Here is a 21,592-nt window from a genome sequence, read left to right on the forward strand (position 1 = left end):
CTTTTTGGAAATAAATGAGGCATAAACTCAGATTCTAGTTAAGGAGTTAGTTGTAGTATCAATTACATCATCACAGGTATTCCTTGTTTCTATTCATTATGTAATCATTCAACTCTCGGGGTGTCAGTGTGGAGGGGTGATGGTGATCATATCTCCAACTCAACATCCCTGCTAGGCTTAGAACAAGTCTGGGTAATAGGCAGAAGATAAGAAAAGAAGAATCTGAAGACACAGGCTTCTGTCCAGCTCTACTTCTTTTAATGAATAGCTATTAAGCAATATCTTCAGTGTCCATGAGACCATTTTATCATAAGCAAAATGTGTAAAAACCTATTTTTTAGTAATTAAATGAAAAACTAACAAGTGCAGAGAAGCATTGAAAATAATATAGCTACCTTCTTTACCTTTCCTTTATTAAGGAGAAAGGCAAAAATAGGCCACATACAATGAATTCACACAACACTGGCAAAAGATTCCCAAGTCTAGGCCTAAGGACAAATGCAAAAGTAGTGCAACCCTTAAAGAAAAGAAAGCTTTAATAATGCTCTAGGGTAGGGGTATAGTTCATTGGTAGAGTCTTTTAAATCTAGTAAGAGCTAGTATAAATATTCACCACTCCATTTTTCCATCTTTGATAATCATGATTCCTATCATACATGTTAAAGTTGCCCTGCCCATCAAATACTTCACTGGTATTCCCCACTTTTTATTTCTTCCTATAGCAGAAGAAATCATTACTTTGGTTTTACTTTTTGCAGTTTTGAAGAATTTCTGCCTTTTTAAAAACTCTTTTCTCTCTGGGTATGGTAGTACATTCCTGTAATCCCAGCAGCTAGGGAGGTGAGGCAGGAGGATGGCAAGTTCGAGGCTAGCCTCAGCAATTTAGCAAAACCCTAGCAACTTTGTAAGACGTTGTCTCATAATAAAATTTTTAAAAAGGGACAAGGATGTGGCTCAGTGGTTAAGTGCCCCTACGTTCAATCTCTAGGCAGCTATCTGTCACTGGTCTGGCAGCTCAATCTCCAACATACCTTTAGGTGTTCTAAATGTCCAGTCCCTCTTCTCTTACTTACCCATTCCCCCTAATACTTTTGTCCATGTCTTTAAATCTATACACACGTGTACACATACACTCTCTAAGGATTTGATGAGTAAAAATATATATGGAAAGAAAAGAGAGAGGCAGATGTATATATGTATGTATATAATTTTTTTTGCCTTTCTCCTCCCAATGACTCTTTAATAAGATGTCTTAGAGGCTATTCAAACAATTCTTTCTGTCCATCACCCCAAATCTATTCTTCCTCTCATCTCTCCCACCTCAGGCAACAATGCCACTACCTATTTAGTTATTCAAGTTCAAAAAAATCTGAGAATCATCTTCTCTCTGTTCTGCATCCAAGCCAGCCATATCCAATCTGTTCTGTCACCAACCCTTATTATTTTTCAATTAGACCACTGTGACAGTTCGAGTCTCCCTGCTTTCATTTTTTACCCTTGCCAATCCACTCTACTCCCAGCAGCCAGCAAAATGGATCCTGTTGCTCCCTCATACATAATCCTTCATAGCTTCCCATTACATTTATAATTAGATATACCAGCCTCTCATTAGGTCTTTGAACATATCACAATTTTACATCTATCTTTTTATTTGCTCTTTTTTTGTCATCAGGTTCATTCAGGTTCAAGCATCAATGTCACACTTACACCTTCCCAAAACCCAATTAAAATTAGCTCCTATTACATCTTCACTAGCAAAGTTTACTTTTATTTCATGTAGCTCAGTGGTATTTCATTTATAACATAGTATTTCATTTATAACTATGTAATTTGTTCAACTATTTGGTTAATGTCTGTCTAGGCAGAAGCAGTATCTATTTTGCTAATCACTGCATCATCCTTCATCCCATGGTATCACAGTCATGTAGCCAACATCTAACACATCCCTTTCCCAAAATAATATTTGATAAAAGAGAGACCTCATGAGTCTTGTTTCTAGAATGGCTGCTTAACACAGCAAGCTACACCAAGGATATTTGTTCCTCTACAGTTGGACATTTGGGCAAAATACTTTTAAAAGGTCAGTGTTGAGTAATGAAAGAAATTCAAGTGAAAGGCAATATATTCTTTTTCCTAACAAGTTTTTGGAGCACTTACCTTTGACTTCTTTCATAGTTCCTAGCACAGAGTTAGACATGATAGATACTAAAGCATTTAATGACCAAAGTAGAGTATTAACAATCAATCAAAAGCTAGAATTAAATGTTATAGAAATTCTAAATATTATAGTTCACTAAGGAATGGAAACATTATAGATGGTTTTACAGAGATAGAAGTCAATCTAGACAGAGTAGAAACAACTTTTAGGAATCTAGCCAACCCAATTTATCACCGCTTCCTTGCCTGCCCCCCTTCAACAGTGGTGTATAGGCATATTTGTACTACCTAATATCACACCTATTTCTTTAACCCATCTGCTAAAATTCTAAGCAATTTATCTTCAATATGTGTTTAAGTTAACCCTACCAACTTCTTCCAGAGTCCAGAAAGAATCTTGATTGGGGACTGAGGATGTAGCTCAGTGGTAGAATGCTTGCCTAGCATATGCAAAAGAAAGTTTAAAAAAAAAACTAAAAAAGTTAGCCCAGGATGGTTTATGCTGTTAATTCCAGGGGATCTGGAGGCTGAGGTAGGAGGATCGCAAGTTTAAAGCCAGTCTCAGCAATTTAATGAAGCCCTAAGCAACTTGGCAAGATCCTGTTTCAAAACAAAAAAACAAAAAGAGCTGGTACCAAAAAAGAAAAGAAAGAAAACTAAAGAATTGATCATACTACCTGTTGCATAAAGCAAACGCTAATTTTAACATTTTATATAATATATTCATCCCAATGACTTGGAAGGCTAATCAGGAAGACTGCAAAGTTCAAGGCCAGTCCCAACTTACTGTCTCAAAAAAAAAAAAAAAAGAAAAAAAAATCTATGTGTGTGTGTGTGTGTGTATGTGTGTACGATATAAATATACATATTTATCTAAAAATGAAGTAATTAAGATAATATAATATTGATATATCAGACTTTAAATTTTGCCCTTTTTGAAGGGCCAATATGAGTGGAATAAATACTGCACTAGCTATTATTTTCAGGTGCTGAGTATGGCCCTCTATTTTTATTGCACTTTTTCCCTAGTTAAGGAATCCAAGGCTGAGGGGTTGGATAAATTTTTAAACTATCATACAGCTAACAGCACAAGTCTTCTCTTTTTTTAGATGAACAAAAATGCCAAAAACAAAAATGCAAATACAACTTCAAAATAAAACTAAAGTCTTGAAGAACCTAAAGTGCTTTGTTAGTGGCAGAGTTTTAAATTAAAAAAAAAAAAAAAAAAAAAAAACTTCCAATTTAAAGTCTTCCTAGAATTTATGGGTTAAATACAGATTGGCTTGACTGCTAAACTACTTGGACTTGATTAAATAAATCTGAAACATATTTGTATTATATTTTCAATAGCAAAAATGCTCTAAGAAAAGGAATATTACCAACCCCATATCTATTGTTATTAACACAGATTTGAAGTGCTGAAAAAAGATTTGAAAAAATAAACTCCAGAAGTTTAAACACTTAAAGAAGTGTTTTGCTTTTGATGACAAAATACCACAATGAAACAACAGAAATAGTATTATCTAAACCTAAATGATGTCAGGCTTTTAAATAATCAATAAGCTGTCAGAGATGGGACCTATGTAATTACATCAAATTGTGAATATTACTTTTACATTAGGACCAGTCCAGTCTTGTATGAAATAAATATATGCAATCAAATAATCATGTCAAAAAGAAATCACACACTTAACACACTAAATATATTTAAACTTTTCCACACAATGATCATTTCAATCTATGTGGTACCAACTCTGCCCACATCAAATTCCATCAATGTAGTCGTTATAGACTTGCATGGGCAGACAAAAAGTAATCCCCACCCATAAAAAATGTTAAATATTAACAGAGTGTCAAAAGCATCAATGTTATTTCAAAATAATGGTTTTGAACCCTGAAGAAACATGTCTAATGGGCTCTTAAAAATATAATTACTGAAGTCACTCACAAGTGTAAGGGGACAGTTTTCTCTTTACCAAAGTATGATCACTTGTGCAAACACTCCAGATGGTCTTTCTGAGCATTCTTCAGAGAAAAATCAATTCTCCTGTCCCAGCCATCACACCATCACACCCTCCCCCCCGCCTTTTTCTTTAATGACTTGCCTGTTTGTCAAAGTTTTCTGATATAGAGCACCCTTCCAAAAGGTTTACAAAAAAAAATTAATTTGTGCCATTATTAGGAATGTCATATCCCAAGATTCAAGATTCCTATAATCCTCTGAACTTTCAAGATTGCAAAATTTTGAGCTTAATAATTCATAGACCACAAACACACCCTATTAAGATTTTCCTTCAAACACCACCAGCTCATAGGCTCTCTAATGGGTGTACATAAGCCATAGGCTACAATCTAAAAAGACACAGATGGTAGGTGCTCTCCGCCCTCTCCCCAGAGAGGTCCTCACCTAAACCTCCTGCACACTCCCTTCGCAGGGCCCACAAACACAACTATAAACTCAGTGAGGTGGTAATTGTCAAGCATGGGTGAGAAAGACAGTGCACACGACGTAACTGGACGGGGAAGGTTGTTAAACTAAACGCAGCCCTCTCCAGTATCACGTAACCAGCCTAACCCGCTGCAAACTTTTAAGAGATTAAGTTACATTCCACTGCAATTCCACCCCTGACAGCTGAATCCAGAGATGCCAGCGAGCCAGGCTGTCCATTCCCGCCACCTCACCCGGGAGAGTCGGTGGCCACATCCTGCGGTCAGCACGCACCAGAGGATGGGAGGCGGGGAGAGCTCACCTTTTCCAGCTCGTCGTGGAGTTCTGCCAGGCTGGGCCTGAGCAGCTTCTCGCCCAGCTGCGCGGCTGTGTGCCGGTAGTGATCAATCCTGGGCACCGCGTCCATGGTGTTGTGGCCAAAGGTGCGCAGGTAGTAGGTGTTGGTGTGGGTATCATAGTAGTAGTGCTGGTGATGACCACTGCCGCCGCCCGAGTGCAGGCTGCTGCCCTCGCTCAGCACTGTATCCCCGCCGTTCTGGAAGCTCACGTTGGGCCCATCGCCTCCGACCCCCGCCGCATCCAGGCTGTCGTCCGCAGACGAGGAGGCAGCCGGATCCACGAAGTTCACACGGAAGCGGCCCTTGGCTTCCTCGCTAGCCTTGGCGGACCCGCTCTCACCGCTGGTTTTCCCGTCCGCTGGGGTCTCCTTGCTCCCTGCCTCTGCCCCTGTTCCAGCCGCTGCGGCTGCTGCGGCCGCCGCCGCCGCCGCGGCCCGCCCAGCGTTCTCAGAAACCAGGTCCACCTGGAAGCGGCTCTGGCTCGGGGTGGGCCCCAGGGGTCTCCCCAGCCCGTCCCCGGCCGCCGCAGCGCCCTCACCGAGAACTCTACCGCCGCCCCGGCTCGCAGCCGCAGCATCCTCCGGCACCGAGGGCACTGCCGTGCCGGGCAAGTCCACCTCGGCCGCGGCCAGCGGCGTCTCCACGACCCCGGCCAGCCTTGGGGCGCCGGGGGAGGGCGCCGTGGGCCCCGGCTCCATCGCCGCCCGACCCTCGGCGGACCTTAAGAATCTGGTGAACGTTGCGGGCTGCTGCGCGTCTCCGCGATCCCGGCTGGCAGTGGCTGTGGCTGCAAGGTAAGGCGAGGAAGCTGCTCTCCCTGCCACTCGCCCGGACGGGCACGTCAGCCGCCAGCACCCGAGCCAGGCGCGAGTGCTGTGGGCGCGGGGCGGTCCGCTGTTTAAAGGCTCGGCGGGGCCGCAGCGGCGGCTCCGGCTGCAGCACGCGGGAGGCGGGGCCCGCGGCTCCTCCGCCCCTCAGCCCGCCCACCCGCGGTCCCGCAGTGGCGCGCGGCGGACGCTCCCTTGGTACCGCGACCCTCCCGGGTTCCCGCACGACCCCACGCGAGAGCCGACCGCGCGAGGGTGGCTTTCGGCCCCTAGGCGTCAGGCCTCCGGCAGCGCCAGCAGCGCGACCAGGGAGCAGGCGTGGCTACACGCCGCCTCACCGCAGTGGCCGGGAATATATCCGCGCCGCTACCTCCTCTTCCGTCGCCCTCCTCCCACCTCTCCACCCTCCCCCGCCGCGCTCCGCGAGGAAGAGGAGCGGGGGCCCCCAGGCCGCCTCCCGGTCTCCCCGCCCCAAGGCGGCGCGTCAGCGGGCCGACTGCCCGCGCCGGGGGCCACGGACAGCGTGTGGGCGCTGGCACGCGGGTCACGGATGCTACCAAGGCAGCTGCCACCACAGCGACGGCTTTAGGGGTTCTTCTCGCTTTTTCTTTTTTCCTTTTTTTTTTTTTTAATTCTGAGCTCGCAGTGCTTGGGCTAGGCTGGCGAGATCTCGCGAGATGCTGCAGGGCGACTGAGCCGCTTCCCCTCAGGCGCGTGGTACCCGAGGCCCGGCCGCCGCTGCCGGCCGCCGCAGTTCCTACGGTGATGCTGGGGGCTCTCCTATGGGGCCCGCGGGCTGGTGCGTGTTCTGCAATGCCTTCTCGGGGTTCTGGCCGGCCGCCACGCCCCGCTCTGGTGGCCTGAACTTGAGGAGAGGCAGCTTCCCTCCTTGAGGCCTCTTAGTCTAACACTCAGGCAGCCAGGCAGTTAGATTTGCATAACTAGAATCAGTTCCAGTCGTGATGCAGCGGGTGTGTCCACATTTCCGACGACTTAACACTTTTATTTTAAAAGACTGATATCTGAAGGTGAGAACGGAGCTTAGTTGTGTATTGTTTAAAGGCGATATTTAGATGATAGGCGCTTAGCTCTCAGTACCTTGACTACAGTAACCTTCCTGTAAAGCACGTTTCTACATGGTTTGGGTTGTGAAGAATCAACTCAAGTTTTAACAAACATTATGGTACACTTCTGCTCTGGAATCCTTTTTTTTTTTTTTTCTTATGTTAAAAAATAGAGAAACTATTAGTACTAATAGTTACTAAAAGTAACTATTTTCCAACTTCTCTTAACATTGGAATCCATATTTAACCAATAGTTATACCCACGCCCCAAGTAAAAACAATAAGTGGCAAAATTGGCTTCCTCTGATCGCTTGTCTTTTTATTTATGTTTTTATTGTACTTCCATATTTTTAAATTTTAGTTATGGGGATAAATACCCATCTTGTTGAGCCCTTGAAGCTTGGACCTTTTTTAGTTTCAGAGTTTGTAAAACTGAAAAATACTGCTAATAAAAGCAACCAGGTAATTTTCAAAACATGGTCATGCCATGATCTTATTTGACCTTGATAACTTATCAAATCATTTTATTATCTGTATTTTAAAGAGGGAAAAAAAAAAAAAGCTCTTGGATTGTGGAGCCAGTGTTTCTAAAGCCCATCTTGAACTTTAGCAGGAACCGAGAAGAGGCCAAAGATCAGGGGGTCATTTTAGCTGTGCAGTTTTCTACTAGGGTACTTGTTGCCCTAGTAGTTGGTCTGTGTGGTAGCATTCAGCTCCAAAGGTGATTTGTGGCTGTTGGAATTCAGCATGAATTAAATTGAACAAAAGTTGAGCACCTACTAAGAGCTGCTCTGTGTTTGAGGGATTTGGAGTTAAGCAAAATAAGCAGTCCCTTCTCATGGAGCTCATTCCAGTGAGGGAGAACTAATAGATAAACTAACCTATATCAGAGGAATGAGTGCAAAGGAAATGGGATATTTGTGAGATAGAGAATGGTAAAATTTTACATAGAATGGCTTCATTGAGAAGGATTCATTTGAGTAAAGATGTGAATGATAATATTTGGGAAAGATTGTTCCAAGCAGAGGTAAAGTCCCAAATGCGGGAGCATGTCTGAAATGTTCATGAAATTGCATGTAGGCCAGCTTGACTAGAACTGCTTTAAAAAATGGGAAGAATCAAAGGCAGTTATGTCAGAGTTTGAGAATGTGGGACATGAGATGTGTAGGACCTCATTGGCTATTGGATATACTTTGGCTTTTCTCTGAGTGCAACAATGTGTTTGTCAACTCAGGCTTCCCTGACAAAAGACCAGAGACTGGGTCGCTTAAATAATAGAAATTTGTTTTCTCACAATTCTTGAGGTTGGAAGATCCAGCATTGGGATGCTACTATGATTGGCTTCAGGCTAGTTTCCTGGTTTGTAGACAGTCTTCTCAGGGTGTCTTTATCTAATGGAGAGAAAGCTCTGGTACCTCTTCCCTTTCACATAAGGACATTAGTTCCATTGGATCAGGGCTCCACCCTTATAACCTCATTCAACTTTAAAATTACCTTAAAATGGTTGCCTCCACCTGTCCTGTCTGTGGGTGTAGGGCTCCAATATGTTTGGAGTCCAGAGCACATGGCAAGTACAAGATTTTCAGTAAAAGAATGAAGTGAACTGACAAAGTGTTGTATTGAATGATGACACTTAGGAAGATATTGCCACAAAAACATAATAGGGTTTCAAAAAAAATTCCTGTCCTAATTTTTTAATGTATTTTTTCTATGTTTAGATATGTTTATGTACACAGATACTACTGTATTAATAATTGTCTAGAATATTCAGTACACTGATATGCTGTACAGGTTTTTAGCCTAGGAGCAAAAGGCTATTTCACATAGTCTAGATATGTAGCAAATATACCATCTAGGTTTTGGAAATTATACTTTGATGATTGACATAACAAAATAACCTAACAATGTATTTTGCCTAATGTATCTCTATAGGTAAGTGACACATGATTGTATTTAAAGGATCTGTCTAACTGCCATGTTGTAAGTAGGCAAGAAAGTAAGTGGTGAAGGCAAGAAAAGAAGCAAGATTTGCTAAGAGGTATTGGAATAATCCAGAAAGTGATGCTTATACTACAGAATGTCCAGTGGGAAGGGAAGTGAATGTTTGAATTCTGGGGAGACTAGAATTTGCTGATGGATGTGGAATGTGAAAGAATTCAAGGGAAGAATAGTATTGCTCTTTTCTGAGATGGAATAGAAGATAAGAGGAACATATTTGGGAAGGACAGGAACTCGGTTGGCAGTGTCTTTTGGTGGAAGCACACAAATGTATAATAATAGTAAATATTCATTCAAATAAATATGTAATTGCAAACTGAAAAATTCTAGGAGAGAGGAACATGGTACAAAGAGAATGCAAAATGGTCCAGACTTAGGAATGAAGTGACTTTTTGACAGAGGTCTGAAGGACACTTAGCACCAAACTGTAACTTGCAGGAGTTTTCAAACAAGGGAAATAGTGTGGACAAAAGCCCTCATGGAGTGAATATGGTGTATAAGCATCTTGAAGTCACTTTGGTTAAAGCATAGGAATTAGAGGGCAAATGTAGTAAGAGATAAATCTGTCTTTATTCTAAAAGCCCCATAAAACTATTAATGGGTTTCCAGGGAGATAGAGGGGCACATGTTCAGATTTACTTTTACTGAAACTCTCTATAAATTGTAGACTGAAGAGTGGAGGAGGAAGACTAAGCAAGATATGGCAGGACACAATTTTTGTTAATGTAGTCATAAAGTGATAATCATAGCAGCTAACATTTCTAGAGAATTTATGTCCTGAATACTGGGCAAAAGCATTGATTCATAATAATTTATAATAATTTTCATAACATTATGAAGAAAATCAGAGGATCCCATTTGAAAGATGGAAATCTTGGCTAAGTAAAAAAGTAATTCCAACATTTCTGGTTTAAGACCTGCAAAGGACAGACAAAAGTAACTGCCTTAAAAGATAAGAAAACCAGCTGGGTGTGGTGAGGCATGCCTGTAATCCAAGCAGCTCCAGAGACTGAGACAGGAAGATTGAAACTTTGAGACCAGCCTCAGCAATTTAGCAAGAACCTGTCTAAAAAATAAAAAGGCCTGGAAATGTAACTCAATGGTAAAGTGCCCCTGGGTTCAATTTCTGGTACCAAAAAAAAAAAAAAAAGAAGATAAGAAAACCATATTAAGGCACATGGAAATAGAATCAGCAGTGTTATATTAGGCCAAGAAGCATAAAAAGGTCAGCATTTGAAAGTATATGTATTGATGAACTTAGTACCATGTATTTAATATACTTAGATTTTAGTACTAGACAGGACTTAGGTAGTTGTTATTCTAAAGCTCTTATTTCACATGATAGAATATCCTAAAGATGTAATTTAACTTAATCTACAGATTCTCATATCTGCAGCATTAAAACATGTAAGGTTCAAAACCACATAGAACTTTTAAAATCAGGAGGGTGGTTGTTCTTTTTAGTTATATATGACAGTAGAATGTATTTTGACATATCATACATATATGAGGTATAATTTTCCATTTTTGAGGTAATGTAGATGTAGAATTACACTGGTCATGTATTCATATATGAACATATGAAAATTATGTCCAAATTCATTCTACTGTCTTTCCCATTCCCTCTTTTCCCCAACTCAGCCCTGTCCAATCTGATGTGCAGGGTTTTTGTTTTGTTTTGTTTTTGTTTAAGCGGTATGTTTTATTTAAGACACATAGTGCTGCCATTCTGCCTGGCTATGATTTTGTATTTATGTATTTATTTATTTATTTAGATACTGGGGATTGGACGCAGGGGTGCTTTACCACTGATCCACATCCCCAGGCCTTTTTATTTTCCATTTTAAGGTCTTGTAAGTTACCAAGGACCTTGCTAAATTGCTGCAGCTGGCCTGAAATTTAGGACTATCCTGCTTCAGCCTGCTGAGTCACTGAGATTAAGGCTCCTGCCACAGTGCTTAGCTAGTAACCATTTCCATTTTTACTAACTGGCTTTCAGCACAAATTAAATCAATTGTATTTCCCTTGAGAAATTAAGTGATCATCCTTATCGTGAAAAAAAGTTACTTTAGAGAAACTTGTCTTACCTGTCCCAGTTACATTCTTTAAATAAAAATCACAGATTTTAAGTCAGTCATGATATCAGTGATTAATCAAAACCTTACTATGCTTTTTTCTCTACACAATATGTAAACTCAACATTTGTAAATTATGTCTTTTAAAAAAGACAGCCTGAGTTTGTTTTTAATTCAAATTTGTCATGTATTGCTTATCCAAATTGTAAGTTCATGAAAATGCATTTAAAATAAGCATAGTTTCTTTCCTCATTCCCATTTCCACCTACACATGCATTTGTCACAGAGCTAGTCAAGGAAATCTCTTTCAACTTAAGTTCTGTATTTAGAAAGTTGTGTTCCTTCTGTACTGATTTATTTTTGTACTTCTAACTACAGGCTGTGAACATTTAGAAATTTTAGAGTTCACAATTTATCAAATATTAATATATAAAGTAAATACTTTTACATAGTAGCTGTTGGTTACAAACTTAAACTCAACCACCAGATTATTTAGATTTAAATCTCAGCTTCACTATTTACTAGTTCCATGACTGTGGTCTAATGTGATTTCTGTGCCTCAGTTCTTATAACTGTAAAATGGAGGACAATAACAGTAGGGGCCTTGTAAAGTTATAGGATTACATGATTATTATCCTCAAAATTTAGTGCCTGACACGTGGTAAGGCCTACTGTTCATAACATTAAATGAATATTCAAAACTTTAAATATTTAATTCACAAAAGAAATAGTGCTAAGACAAATCTTTTAAGTAGCTCAGCAATAGAGTGCCCCTCAGTTCAATCCCTAGTACCAAAAAAAGAATAGTTACTCTATTTTTGACACTTTTTTTTAAGAAAAGAAATTTTTTTCCCTGGTAATACTTTGATGGTTACATGTTTTTACATGCATAGCATTGGATATATAATTATCACTCAAATATTTACTTAAGAATGTGAAATTCTTCCTAATGGCTAACCTAAATCATTGCTAAAACAATTAAAATTTTCTTGCTTCTTATTCTTCAGAGATTATGGTAACCCATAAAACGTAAGGTAATTTTTAGTTTTCTCAATTATTTCTCTTGCATGTCATTATGGAGCCCAATTTCTAAGTACATAATTATTTTTATTACTTTGTTTTGAGCCCTTTCCAAGTAATTTAATCTTTCTTTAAATGTGGGCCAAAACTATTAGGTTCAATATTCCAGTTTAAAAAAAAACAAACAAACTAATGATTAAACAGGTAAAGACAAGTTTTCACAATTCAACCAGTTGTTTTTATTTAACACTGGGCTAACGGACCGGGGATATAGTTAAGTGGTAGAGCTGTTTTCCTGGCACATATGAGGCCCTAGATTCAATTCCAAATACCACATACCAAAATAAAACAAAACAAAAAAAAACCCTTAAATAAAACTTAAATATATCCCTGATTATTAGCTCTTCTGATACTCAAAGTTTTTTTGTATTAACAGGTTTTAATTAAAAGTCCACCTCTTATAACCAGTGTCTGAAAACAAAATTCTAAAATCTCTATAAAATTTTTTATATTTATACTTATAAGAAGTTAATCAGATATTTATTATTTATAATAATTTTTAATTATAAAAGTAATATATGTTTAATGTAGAAGTCAAGAAAAAAGCAAAGAGAAAAAAATAATGCTGTCGCCTCAAAATAACATCTACCTTTTGGTCTTGGTATTATAAAATTATTGTATGTTTTGTAATTTTTAAAACATCAATAACATGAATATCTTCATATATAATGTTAAATATCTTTTATATGCATGATTGTAATGGCTTCATAATATTGCTTCATGATTTAGAATTATCATAATTTACTGACTATATCACCTATTTTAAAATTTTTCTTTCCTTTACAAATAAAATCAAGAAATGCGCTGAATATCTTTGTGGATATACAGACTTTTGTTTATTTATTTATCTTTTTATTTATTGAGAGTGTTACTATGTTGCCCAACTGGTTTCAAACTCCTTGGCTCAAGTAATCCTTCTCTCTGAGCCTCCCCAATGCTAGAGTGGACATACACCACCATGCCTCATTCTTATGTCTTTCTTCTTAACTATTTTTCCTTAGAATGAATTCCTACAGGTGCAATTGCAGGGTATGTATGTTTTGAAACTTGGCATATGTTACAAACTGGATTTTCAGTAAAGTTTTATCAGTTTGACCTTCTATTGGCCTGTATTTTAAGTGTATTTAAAGTGCCTGTCTTCTACCCTCCTACAGATTTGAGTAAGATCTTTCTTACTCTTTCATCAGTTTTTTTTGGGGGGATGGGGGTGTTACCAGTGATTGAACTCAGGGGCCCTAAACCACTGAGCCACATCCCCAGCCCTATTTTGTATTTTATTTAGGGACAGGGTCTCACTGAATTGCTTAGCACATCACCATTGTTGAGACTGGCTTTGAACTCGGGGTCCTCCTATTTCAGTCTCCCTAGCAGCTGGAAATACAGGCCTGCACCACCATGCCTTACATTTTTTTTGGGGGGGGGGTCCTAGAGATTGAATCCAGTGAAACTGGAGTTTCTCTGCTTCTCCTGGCAGGTGGGGTCTGCACAAGCTGTTGGCTTTTGAAACCAAGAAGTGTGTTTTAGCTCTTAACACTTAGGCCATGCCCTCCAGTGTTGCAGCAAACCCTAGAAACTCACCATCAATTCCTTCTTTCTCTGTTCTTCAGTGAATTCAAAAGATGAAATCCAAAGACCTGGATGAGTGAGTATAAGAGTAGGATTTATTATATATTCAAAGAGAACTCCCACAAGGTGAGAGAGGACCCAAGAGAGGTTTTAGCTGAGTATGCTAGTCTAGGGGTTTATATACACATGGGTCAATGTTATTGGTCCAAATTTATGCTAATCAGGGTTTGAAAAAAGTAGCAATGCTGTTGATCCACAAATTTGCTTACTTAGTGTTTGTAAACATATACACACTATTAGCCCTAAATCCCATTCAAGTTTGCCTTCCATTTTCTCCTAGCTTCTTGGGAAAGTCGGTGAATCCTGCACGCTGGATTGAATGTCTGGAGCTGCAGCAGTGCAGCTGGGCCAAGCCCCTATGGCTGCATAACAGGTTGATGTGTCTTGGCTCAACTGCAGTGCTAGTCCAACATGCCTCAAGCCCACTGTGCCTCAGGCCTGCACTCCGGTTCGTACAGGTTGTTGCTCTGCTGCTTCACCAATTCACTCTGATGCCACTTCTTCACAGGGTCCATTGGACTGGTGGCGTAGGTTCTCGACCAGGGAGCCATGTTACCAGGCGTGTTTTACCACTGAGCTACATACATTCCAGTCTTTTTATTTATTTTTTTTTTTTGAGATATAACGTCACTAAGTTGAGGAGAATGACTTCAAACTTGAGATCCTCCTGCTTCAACTTCCCTAGTCACTGGGATTATAAGTATGTGTTACCACAACTGGCTGGTCCTTTTCAATTTTATTATCCAAAGATAGTTTCATTTTCAGATCTTTGCTAATGAAGACATACCTTTAAAAGTTTATTAGCCAAACTTAGTGGTGCACACTGTAGTCACAGCTATTCAAAAGGCTATCATGGGAAGATTGCTTGAGCCCAGGAGTTTGAAGCCAACCTGGGAAACAGAACTTGTCTCAAAAGTTATTATTCATTTATATATCTTTATTTCTGAATTGTCTGATGATGTTTATAGTAGACCTTTGCTGTATCATGGAAAGCTCACTTGTATCCTGTCTTGTTTTGGTAAGAATGTGCAATTTTCTTTTTTTAGTTATTGTTTTTTCAATAGGATAAAGAATTACCTCTCTGTAACTTGCCTGTTCCAGCCAGATTGTGAGCATGAAAAAATGAACCAATCTGGCTCTTTTAAACATTTTGAATTTCAGGTGTTAGAAACAAAGTCAGAAATCAAGTCTGTCTGTTGAGACTGTTAGCTCCTTTTATCTTGCTGCTTCTATCACAAAGGAACTGTCTGCCAGGTTGATGGTAAATACAAAGGGCCTCCACTCAATTTGGGACAACTCTAAAGGGCCATTCCAGCATAAGCACCTTATGAGAATGGATGAGGCTTTATTTGTATCCTGTGCGTCTGCTTTTCCCCCTACCCAGTCCTACTCTTCCTACTTTCCTTAGAGATATATCTCCTGGGAACACTTGCTAGCAAAGTTTCTGTTCATCATTGCCTTCCTCAGTCTATTTCCAAGGTACTGTCTATTTATTTTTAGTAACAACATTCAGAAAAGACTACACAGTTGTCTTGATACCAGGACCCTCTGAAACTACTTCTCTTATCTTTTCAGCATAAGGTTCTTCTTCCTTTTAGCTTTTCCATATTCTCCTAGTAATTCACTGTTTTACTTAAACTTTTGGGTTCTTTGGCTTATAATCAAAGATCAGTGTTAACACAAAATTCTTTACCATTTTTCTGGTGTTTTCTTTTTAACCATTTCTAGGACTATCTTATGTATTACAAACATAAACCTTACACTGAAATGGTTTTCTCCAGTTTGTTAGTTGCATTGTAAGTTTGTTCATCATAATATTGACATGCAATTATTTAGAAAATAAACTAGGTATTTTTCTTTATGATTCTTACTTTTCATAGCAATGCTTAGAGAGGCTTTTGTTATCACAAGATCATATAAGTAAATATCTATGTATTTTATGCTTTTATTTTTATCCCCTAATTTTTATGAAAAAATTAAAAAATTATGGAAGCCTTCATTTGTTGTTGTTTTCAAATCAGTGGGAAGGGGGAACTAGAGAGTAGAAAACAAGCAGCTTATGTCTCTCTCTTTCCCTCCCTCTCTTTTTCTTTCTCACACACTCACACACTAACAGATGTGCAATGACATTTTAATCGTATATGCCAAAAGTAAGACACTTGGGTATGCATACCATATTGGGAAATATAATATTTTGATTGTTGTTACTGCTGTTATTTTGGTGTTAAAGATTGAACCCGGGGCTTTGGACAGAAAATACAGCTTTCTACCTCACAATCCTGTGGCCAGCCATAACCCATAGAGTTCAGGAAGCCCCCATGGTCATATGAGAACTGCCAGTGGGTAGAAACCTCTATTTTAAAGGATTATAAAATATTTTAAAATGATAATTATGTTGCACATGGAATTAAAAATGTACCTACATAAGTTAAGGGAAAATTAATAGCTAACATTTTATAAGAATTTTCTCCTTACAAAATTAGGTGTATGTGTGGGGTGTGTGTGTGTGTGTGTGTGTGTGTGTGTGTGTGTGTGTTTGTGTACCCAATAATAATTCTAAAATTATATTCTACTCCACCAACACTACCATATTTGTTAAGGAGATGATTTTAATCCTCTTGATAGTCTTATACTTTTAAAAATCTCTTGTTCTTTCTGTATAGGCTACATAAATAGGAGTAATGATGATAGGATGTATAATATGATTGCTTAAGAGCATTTATAATTTATTAAATAAATTTATCATGAAATGTAATATCCTTGAAAAAGAATGACCCTTATCTAATTTAGGAATGAATGTTAAAGATCTCATAATGAAATAAGAATTAGAAATTCTATATTCTTACCTAAATATAAGAATAGGTTCCTGGGACTGGTACTTGATCTTAATCCATGATCATTTGGACAGAGTTCCATATTTAGTCTCCCTATACCTATTTTTGCATTATAAATGCCTAAATCTTAGAATTCATTCTGCAAGCCTATTAATGACTCTTTGGATGATTCCCTTGGAATTATAGAATATTTTCTTTGTGAACCATTCATATTGACTTTTTAATTTTTATTTTTATTGTTATATACATATATACACTATATATTTACATAAATATGTATTTATACTAGGCACATGCTCTACCACTGGGTTATTGTCCCCCTGCCCTATCTGGTATTATTTCTTATGATATGTAACATATATACAGAGACATGTTTAGAACAGATATGTACATTTTGGTGGAAATTATAAAGCAAACACCTATATAAGTCACCATCTAGGTCTTGAAACTCGTGAGGACTCCCAAAAGTCCCTACTTTTTCTCTACTCATGGAAAGTTTATGATGGTTGTGCCTTGATTTTACTGTTCATCCCAAAACACAGTAAATAAATGGATTCATATTGTATGTTTCTTCTTTTCAGCATATGTTTATGCCAATAACTCTGGCATTTGTGTTGTAGTGTATTTTCATGATATAGCCTTGTATTTCTATACCATAATTACTGTTAATCAATACTTTTATGGTTTCCAGGTACACTTTGTGTTTATTTTTATTTTATATTTTTGTAGGGATGGGTTCAAACCCAGGGCCTTTTACTTTACCACTGAGGTCTCATCTCCTGTGAGCTTTTGTTTTTGTTGTGAACACTGATGTGTGAACATTTTTATACAAGTGTCAGGGTAAATATGTTTCCATAGGATATGTATTTAGGAAGGAAGGCATTACTAGTTTTTAAGGCATGTATACCCCTTCAATAGACAGTGACACATTGTTTTCTTAAGTGATTGTACCAAGCATAATGTTATCTTTAAGGTTCTTTACCATGACTTCAAATATTTGCTAAAAGTTTCTTGAAAGTAAAACACAAAGTAGTTATATTATGGTATTGGATTTTATTTTAAAATTAATTTAAAACTTGCATCAGGAAATAAAGGATGAAAATCCATTCTTTTTTAATTATTGTTTTGAAATCATTGTTTCTTCTCTGTGGTGGATGATATGAATTATGTACCATACCTACTATTGAATGATTGAACTTATAAGCAATTATTCATGTGGTTTCATTTCTCCAAAATATCATTTGACTTTATCACAGAACTTTTTAAAGATATATGTTGTGGGGTAGAAGGTGTAGCTTGGTGGTAGAGGCTCTGGGTTCAAGTCTTCGCATCTCCCAAATATAGCCGGACCCTGTTTCAAAAACGGCTAGGGATATAACTCCATGGTAGAATGCCCCTGGGCTCAATCCCCAGAACCACAAATTTATTTTATTATTTAACTGTTAATAATATTTAGTCGGGCTGGGGATGAGGCTTAAGCGGTAGTGCGCTCACCTGGCATGCGTGCGGCCCGGGTTCGATCCTCAGCACCACATACAAACAAAGATGTTGTGTCCGCTGAAAACTAAAAAATAAATATTGAAATTCTCTCTCTATCTCTCTCTCCCTCTCTCTCTCTTTAAAATAAATAAATAAAGTTCTTCTTAAAAAAATAATAATAATATTTAGTCAATTTGGTATTTAATAATTTAAATAAAGTTTATAGGTATTTAAATCACCTTTTATTGTTATTACCAATGATTGATCATTAAGTATTTTGAACTTGCACCTTGTAATTTTTGAGGTAGATTCCAAGCTATAAAATTATATTTCCAAAATATGCAAGCATAAAGCTTGATAGTATTACAAAATTACCCTCCAAAAAGTTGTTTCAGTTAACATTCCTATCAAATGCTATTTTCCAACACTGTGTATTATCAGGATATTTTGTGTTTACCGTTCTCATAGTTGAAAAATAAGATTGTTTACATTTATTTAGTCATGAATAAAGGTAAGTATGATTCCATTTGTTTTTCTTTTTTTTTCAGAAAACTGCCTATTAATATTATTGGACCTATTTTTCTATTTGTATAATTTTCTTTTAATGATTTATAAAATTTATAAATTAAAGAACCTACCTTTTCTATTAAATGTTGCAAATATTTTTCCATTTTGTGGTTAATTTTTACACTTGGTTTATAACTTTTTGTACATAAGTTTTAATATTTGTTATCTTCAAATTGTACGTAATTTTAAATTTGCTTAGAAGATTATTTTGTGAGTTGCCATTTATCTTGTAAATTTATAATGACATATCATTTTAGTTCACATATTGAGTTCAGCATTTTTTTTTGCTTTTTCCCAAAGAAGTCTGAGAACATTCCTAGAAGAAACCATTAAAACCACTATAGACCCATGAATATGTGAGTTTGAGTTGTCAAAACAAAAATATATTTAACATTTAAATGATTTCTATTTCCTTCTTCCTTCAGTTATCCTGAAAGTCAATGGTGTGAAAATTTTATTAGTAAAAGATATTGTCTTTTCAAACATAAATATTATCTAAGAAGAGAGAGAATATATTCTCTTCAAACTTCTGTCCTCATTTTACCTGAAACACTAATTAAAGGTTAGCAGAATTTCTTAAAATTTTTTCCATAGCTAAATATTGCCCTACAATAAATTAAATTATCTATTTTTTCTACATAGTATATTTGCCTCAGAAAACTTAAAGTATATATATTTAAAGTATAGTTAAAATATGACTTTATCAAAACACTAAAAAATTATGTTTTCACCACTATAACCTAAAGACCTGACAAGATCAATTAAAGGAGGAAAAGTTTATTTGGAGGCTCAGTTTCAGAAGTCTCAATCCATAGATGGCCAACTCTATTCCCTGGGGCATGAGTTGAGGCAGAACTTTGCAGATGGGCTTTGTGGAGGAAAGCACTAGAAAGCAACACTTCCCTCACCAGTTGACAAAATATATACCCCAAAGGCATGCCCCCAGGAACCCACCTCCTGCAGCCAAGCTACTTGCCCATGGTTACCACCAAATTCCCTATCAGAGAATTAATGAACTGATTAGTCTCATTTTACCTCTAAGCTTTCTTGTGTTTTCTCACACATCAGTTTTTGGGAAATACCTAATATCTAAACTATACCAGTGTCTAAATGAATTAGTATTAAAATATATAAAAATATGGGAGGGGGGAGCATCTAGATAGGGCAGAGGGGTGGGAGGGGAAGGTAGGGGGCAAGGGGTTAACAATGATGGTGGAATGTGATAGACATCATTATCTAAAGTACATGTATGAAGACATGAATTGTGTGATCATACTTTATATACAAACGAGATATGAAAAATTGTGCTCTATATGTGTAATAAGAATTGTAATGCATTCTGCTGTTATGGATTTAAAAAATAAAATCAATTAAAAATAATAAAATCTAATTGATAAGGCAAAAGAAAATAGTGTGTGTGAACCAGGCTCATACTTGATTCTCAGCTAAAATGACAGAGTTTAACCCAAACTAAAAAGCCTAAGTTTGAAGAGCAATTAATCATGCAAGACTTTTCAGTTTATATTCTTCCTATATGTTGTAAAGCTATTTACAAATTAATTACAAGTTATTGAGTAAAATTAACTAGTGTAACAACAAACTTAATCTGTAGCTTTTGGGGGTGGGGGTGTAACCAGGGATTGAACCCAGGGGAGCTTAGTCACTGAGCCACATCCCCAGTCCTTTATTAAAATTTTTATCTTGAGAAAGGGTCTCACTAAGTTGTTTAGGGCCTTGTTAAATGGCTGTGGTTGGCATTGAATTTGGGATCCTCCTGCCACAATCTCTAAATCCCTGAGATTACAAGTATGCTTCACTGTGCCTAGTTTATCTGCAGTTTTTTTCAGTTACAACTCAAAAGCTACATACTTTGTTAGAGACACAAGAATCCGTATTGTGTAATCATGCTTTCTCCAGTTTTTCAACTCTGGCCTGATTTGATAGTAGGTAGCATAGGACCAGGTAGACTGGATCTCATATGTTATTGTTCTAGAATTAAGTTTTCATATTATACTGAATTCTAAGGGAATTCTGCTAACTGACCTATCTCTGATGTCTAGAGATGAAACAGATTTTCTAAAAGATTCCTAGTTTTATGAAGCTCATTGTTTTCAGCAAAAATAGCTTGTTAAATATTAAATATTTAGCTGTTTTGTTTGTTCCCTTAAAATTTTGTGTTATAAAAGATTTTTAAAACTATCTTCATTTTTAGAAGTACTGTTCAGATAATAAGGCTGTGAGAAAACTGCTTACCCTGTTCTAGAAATAAATAGCAATAAAATATATTAGATCAGTACATTAAAAAATATTCTTAGAGTAGAACTTTTTTTGGGGGGGGGTTCTTATTTATTTATTTTTTTGTTGTTGTTATTTTTTGTTTTTCAGTACTGGGGATTCAACCCAGGGCTCTTTACCACTGAGCCAGGTATCCAGCCCTTTTTATTTTTATTTTGACCCCAGGTCTTGCTAAGTCACTGAGGCTGGCTTTGAATTGAGATCCTCCTGTCTCAGCCTCCCAAATTCTTGGGATTACAGGCATGCACCACTCCACCCAGCTTGCATTTCTTTAAAATATGCATTTCTCATTACATTCTAAAATAACTTGAAAACAGCCATTTGGACTATTGTCAAGTGGAGCTTGGTATAGTGTTGTGTCTCCATTGAAGAAAATGTAGAAGAATGAGATAATAGCTCCCTGTGGTACAAAAAGCAGGTGTGTTTATTGCCCATTTTAAAAGATTCAGGCTCTCTGAGCTCAGGATTCTTCTTCTCTTATGAATATTACTATGCATGCAATTGTCACCTCGCTCTCTACATGTTGCCTTGTGGGAAATGGGATATAAGGAACTGGTACAAATGGCTGCTATAGCTGTGACAAAGCCTTTGATTCTGCTCTTGGAATCTTCTTTCTTCTACCAGCATCCATGTAACTGGTGGCTAACTTGTTAGCTTGCAAGTAGGGTTAAAATCTCAGAACCTTCTCTGTTTATTTTTTGTACTAGGGATTGAATACAAGGCACTTAACCACTGAGCCACATCCCCAGTCCCACTCTCCCCTTTTTAAAATTTTTTTTATTATTATTTTGAGACAAGGTCTT

General features: G+C 37.7%; 1 protein-coding gene across 3 annotated transcripts in view; it reads right to left on the reverse strand.

Moving 5' to 3' along the window:
• The window catches only part of Slc12a2 (solute carrier family 12 member 2), an 86,930-nt gene extending 81,143 nt beyond the window's left edge, over positions 1 to 5,787 (reverse strand). For all 3 annotated transcript variants that reach the window (XM_078048020.1, XM_021725649.2, XM_078048030.1), the window contains exon 1: positions 4,908 to 5,787. In XM_078048020.1, coding sequence (XP_077904146.1) covers positions 4,908 to 5,642 — 735 coding nt within the window. In that variant the 5' untranslated portion in view covers positions 5,643 to 5,787. The remainder of the gene's footprint in view (positions 1 to 4,907) is intronic.
• Positions 5,788 to 21,592: the final 15,805 nt, after the last annotated feature.

This window comes from Ictidomys tridecemlineatus, chromosome 1 (assembly GCF_052094955.1).
Source record: "Ictidomys tridecemlineatus isolate mIctTri1 chromosome 1, mIctTri1.hap1, whole genome shotgun sequence".
NCBI lineage: Eukaryota > Metazoa > Chordata > Mammalia > Rodentia > Sciuridae > Ictidomys > Ictidomys tridecemlineatus.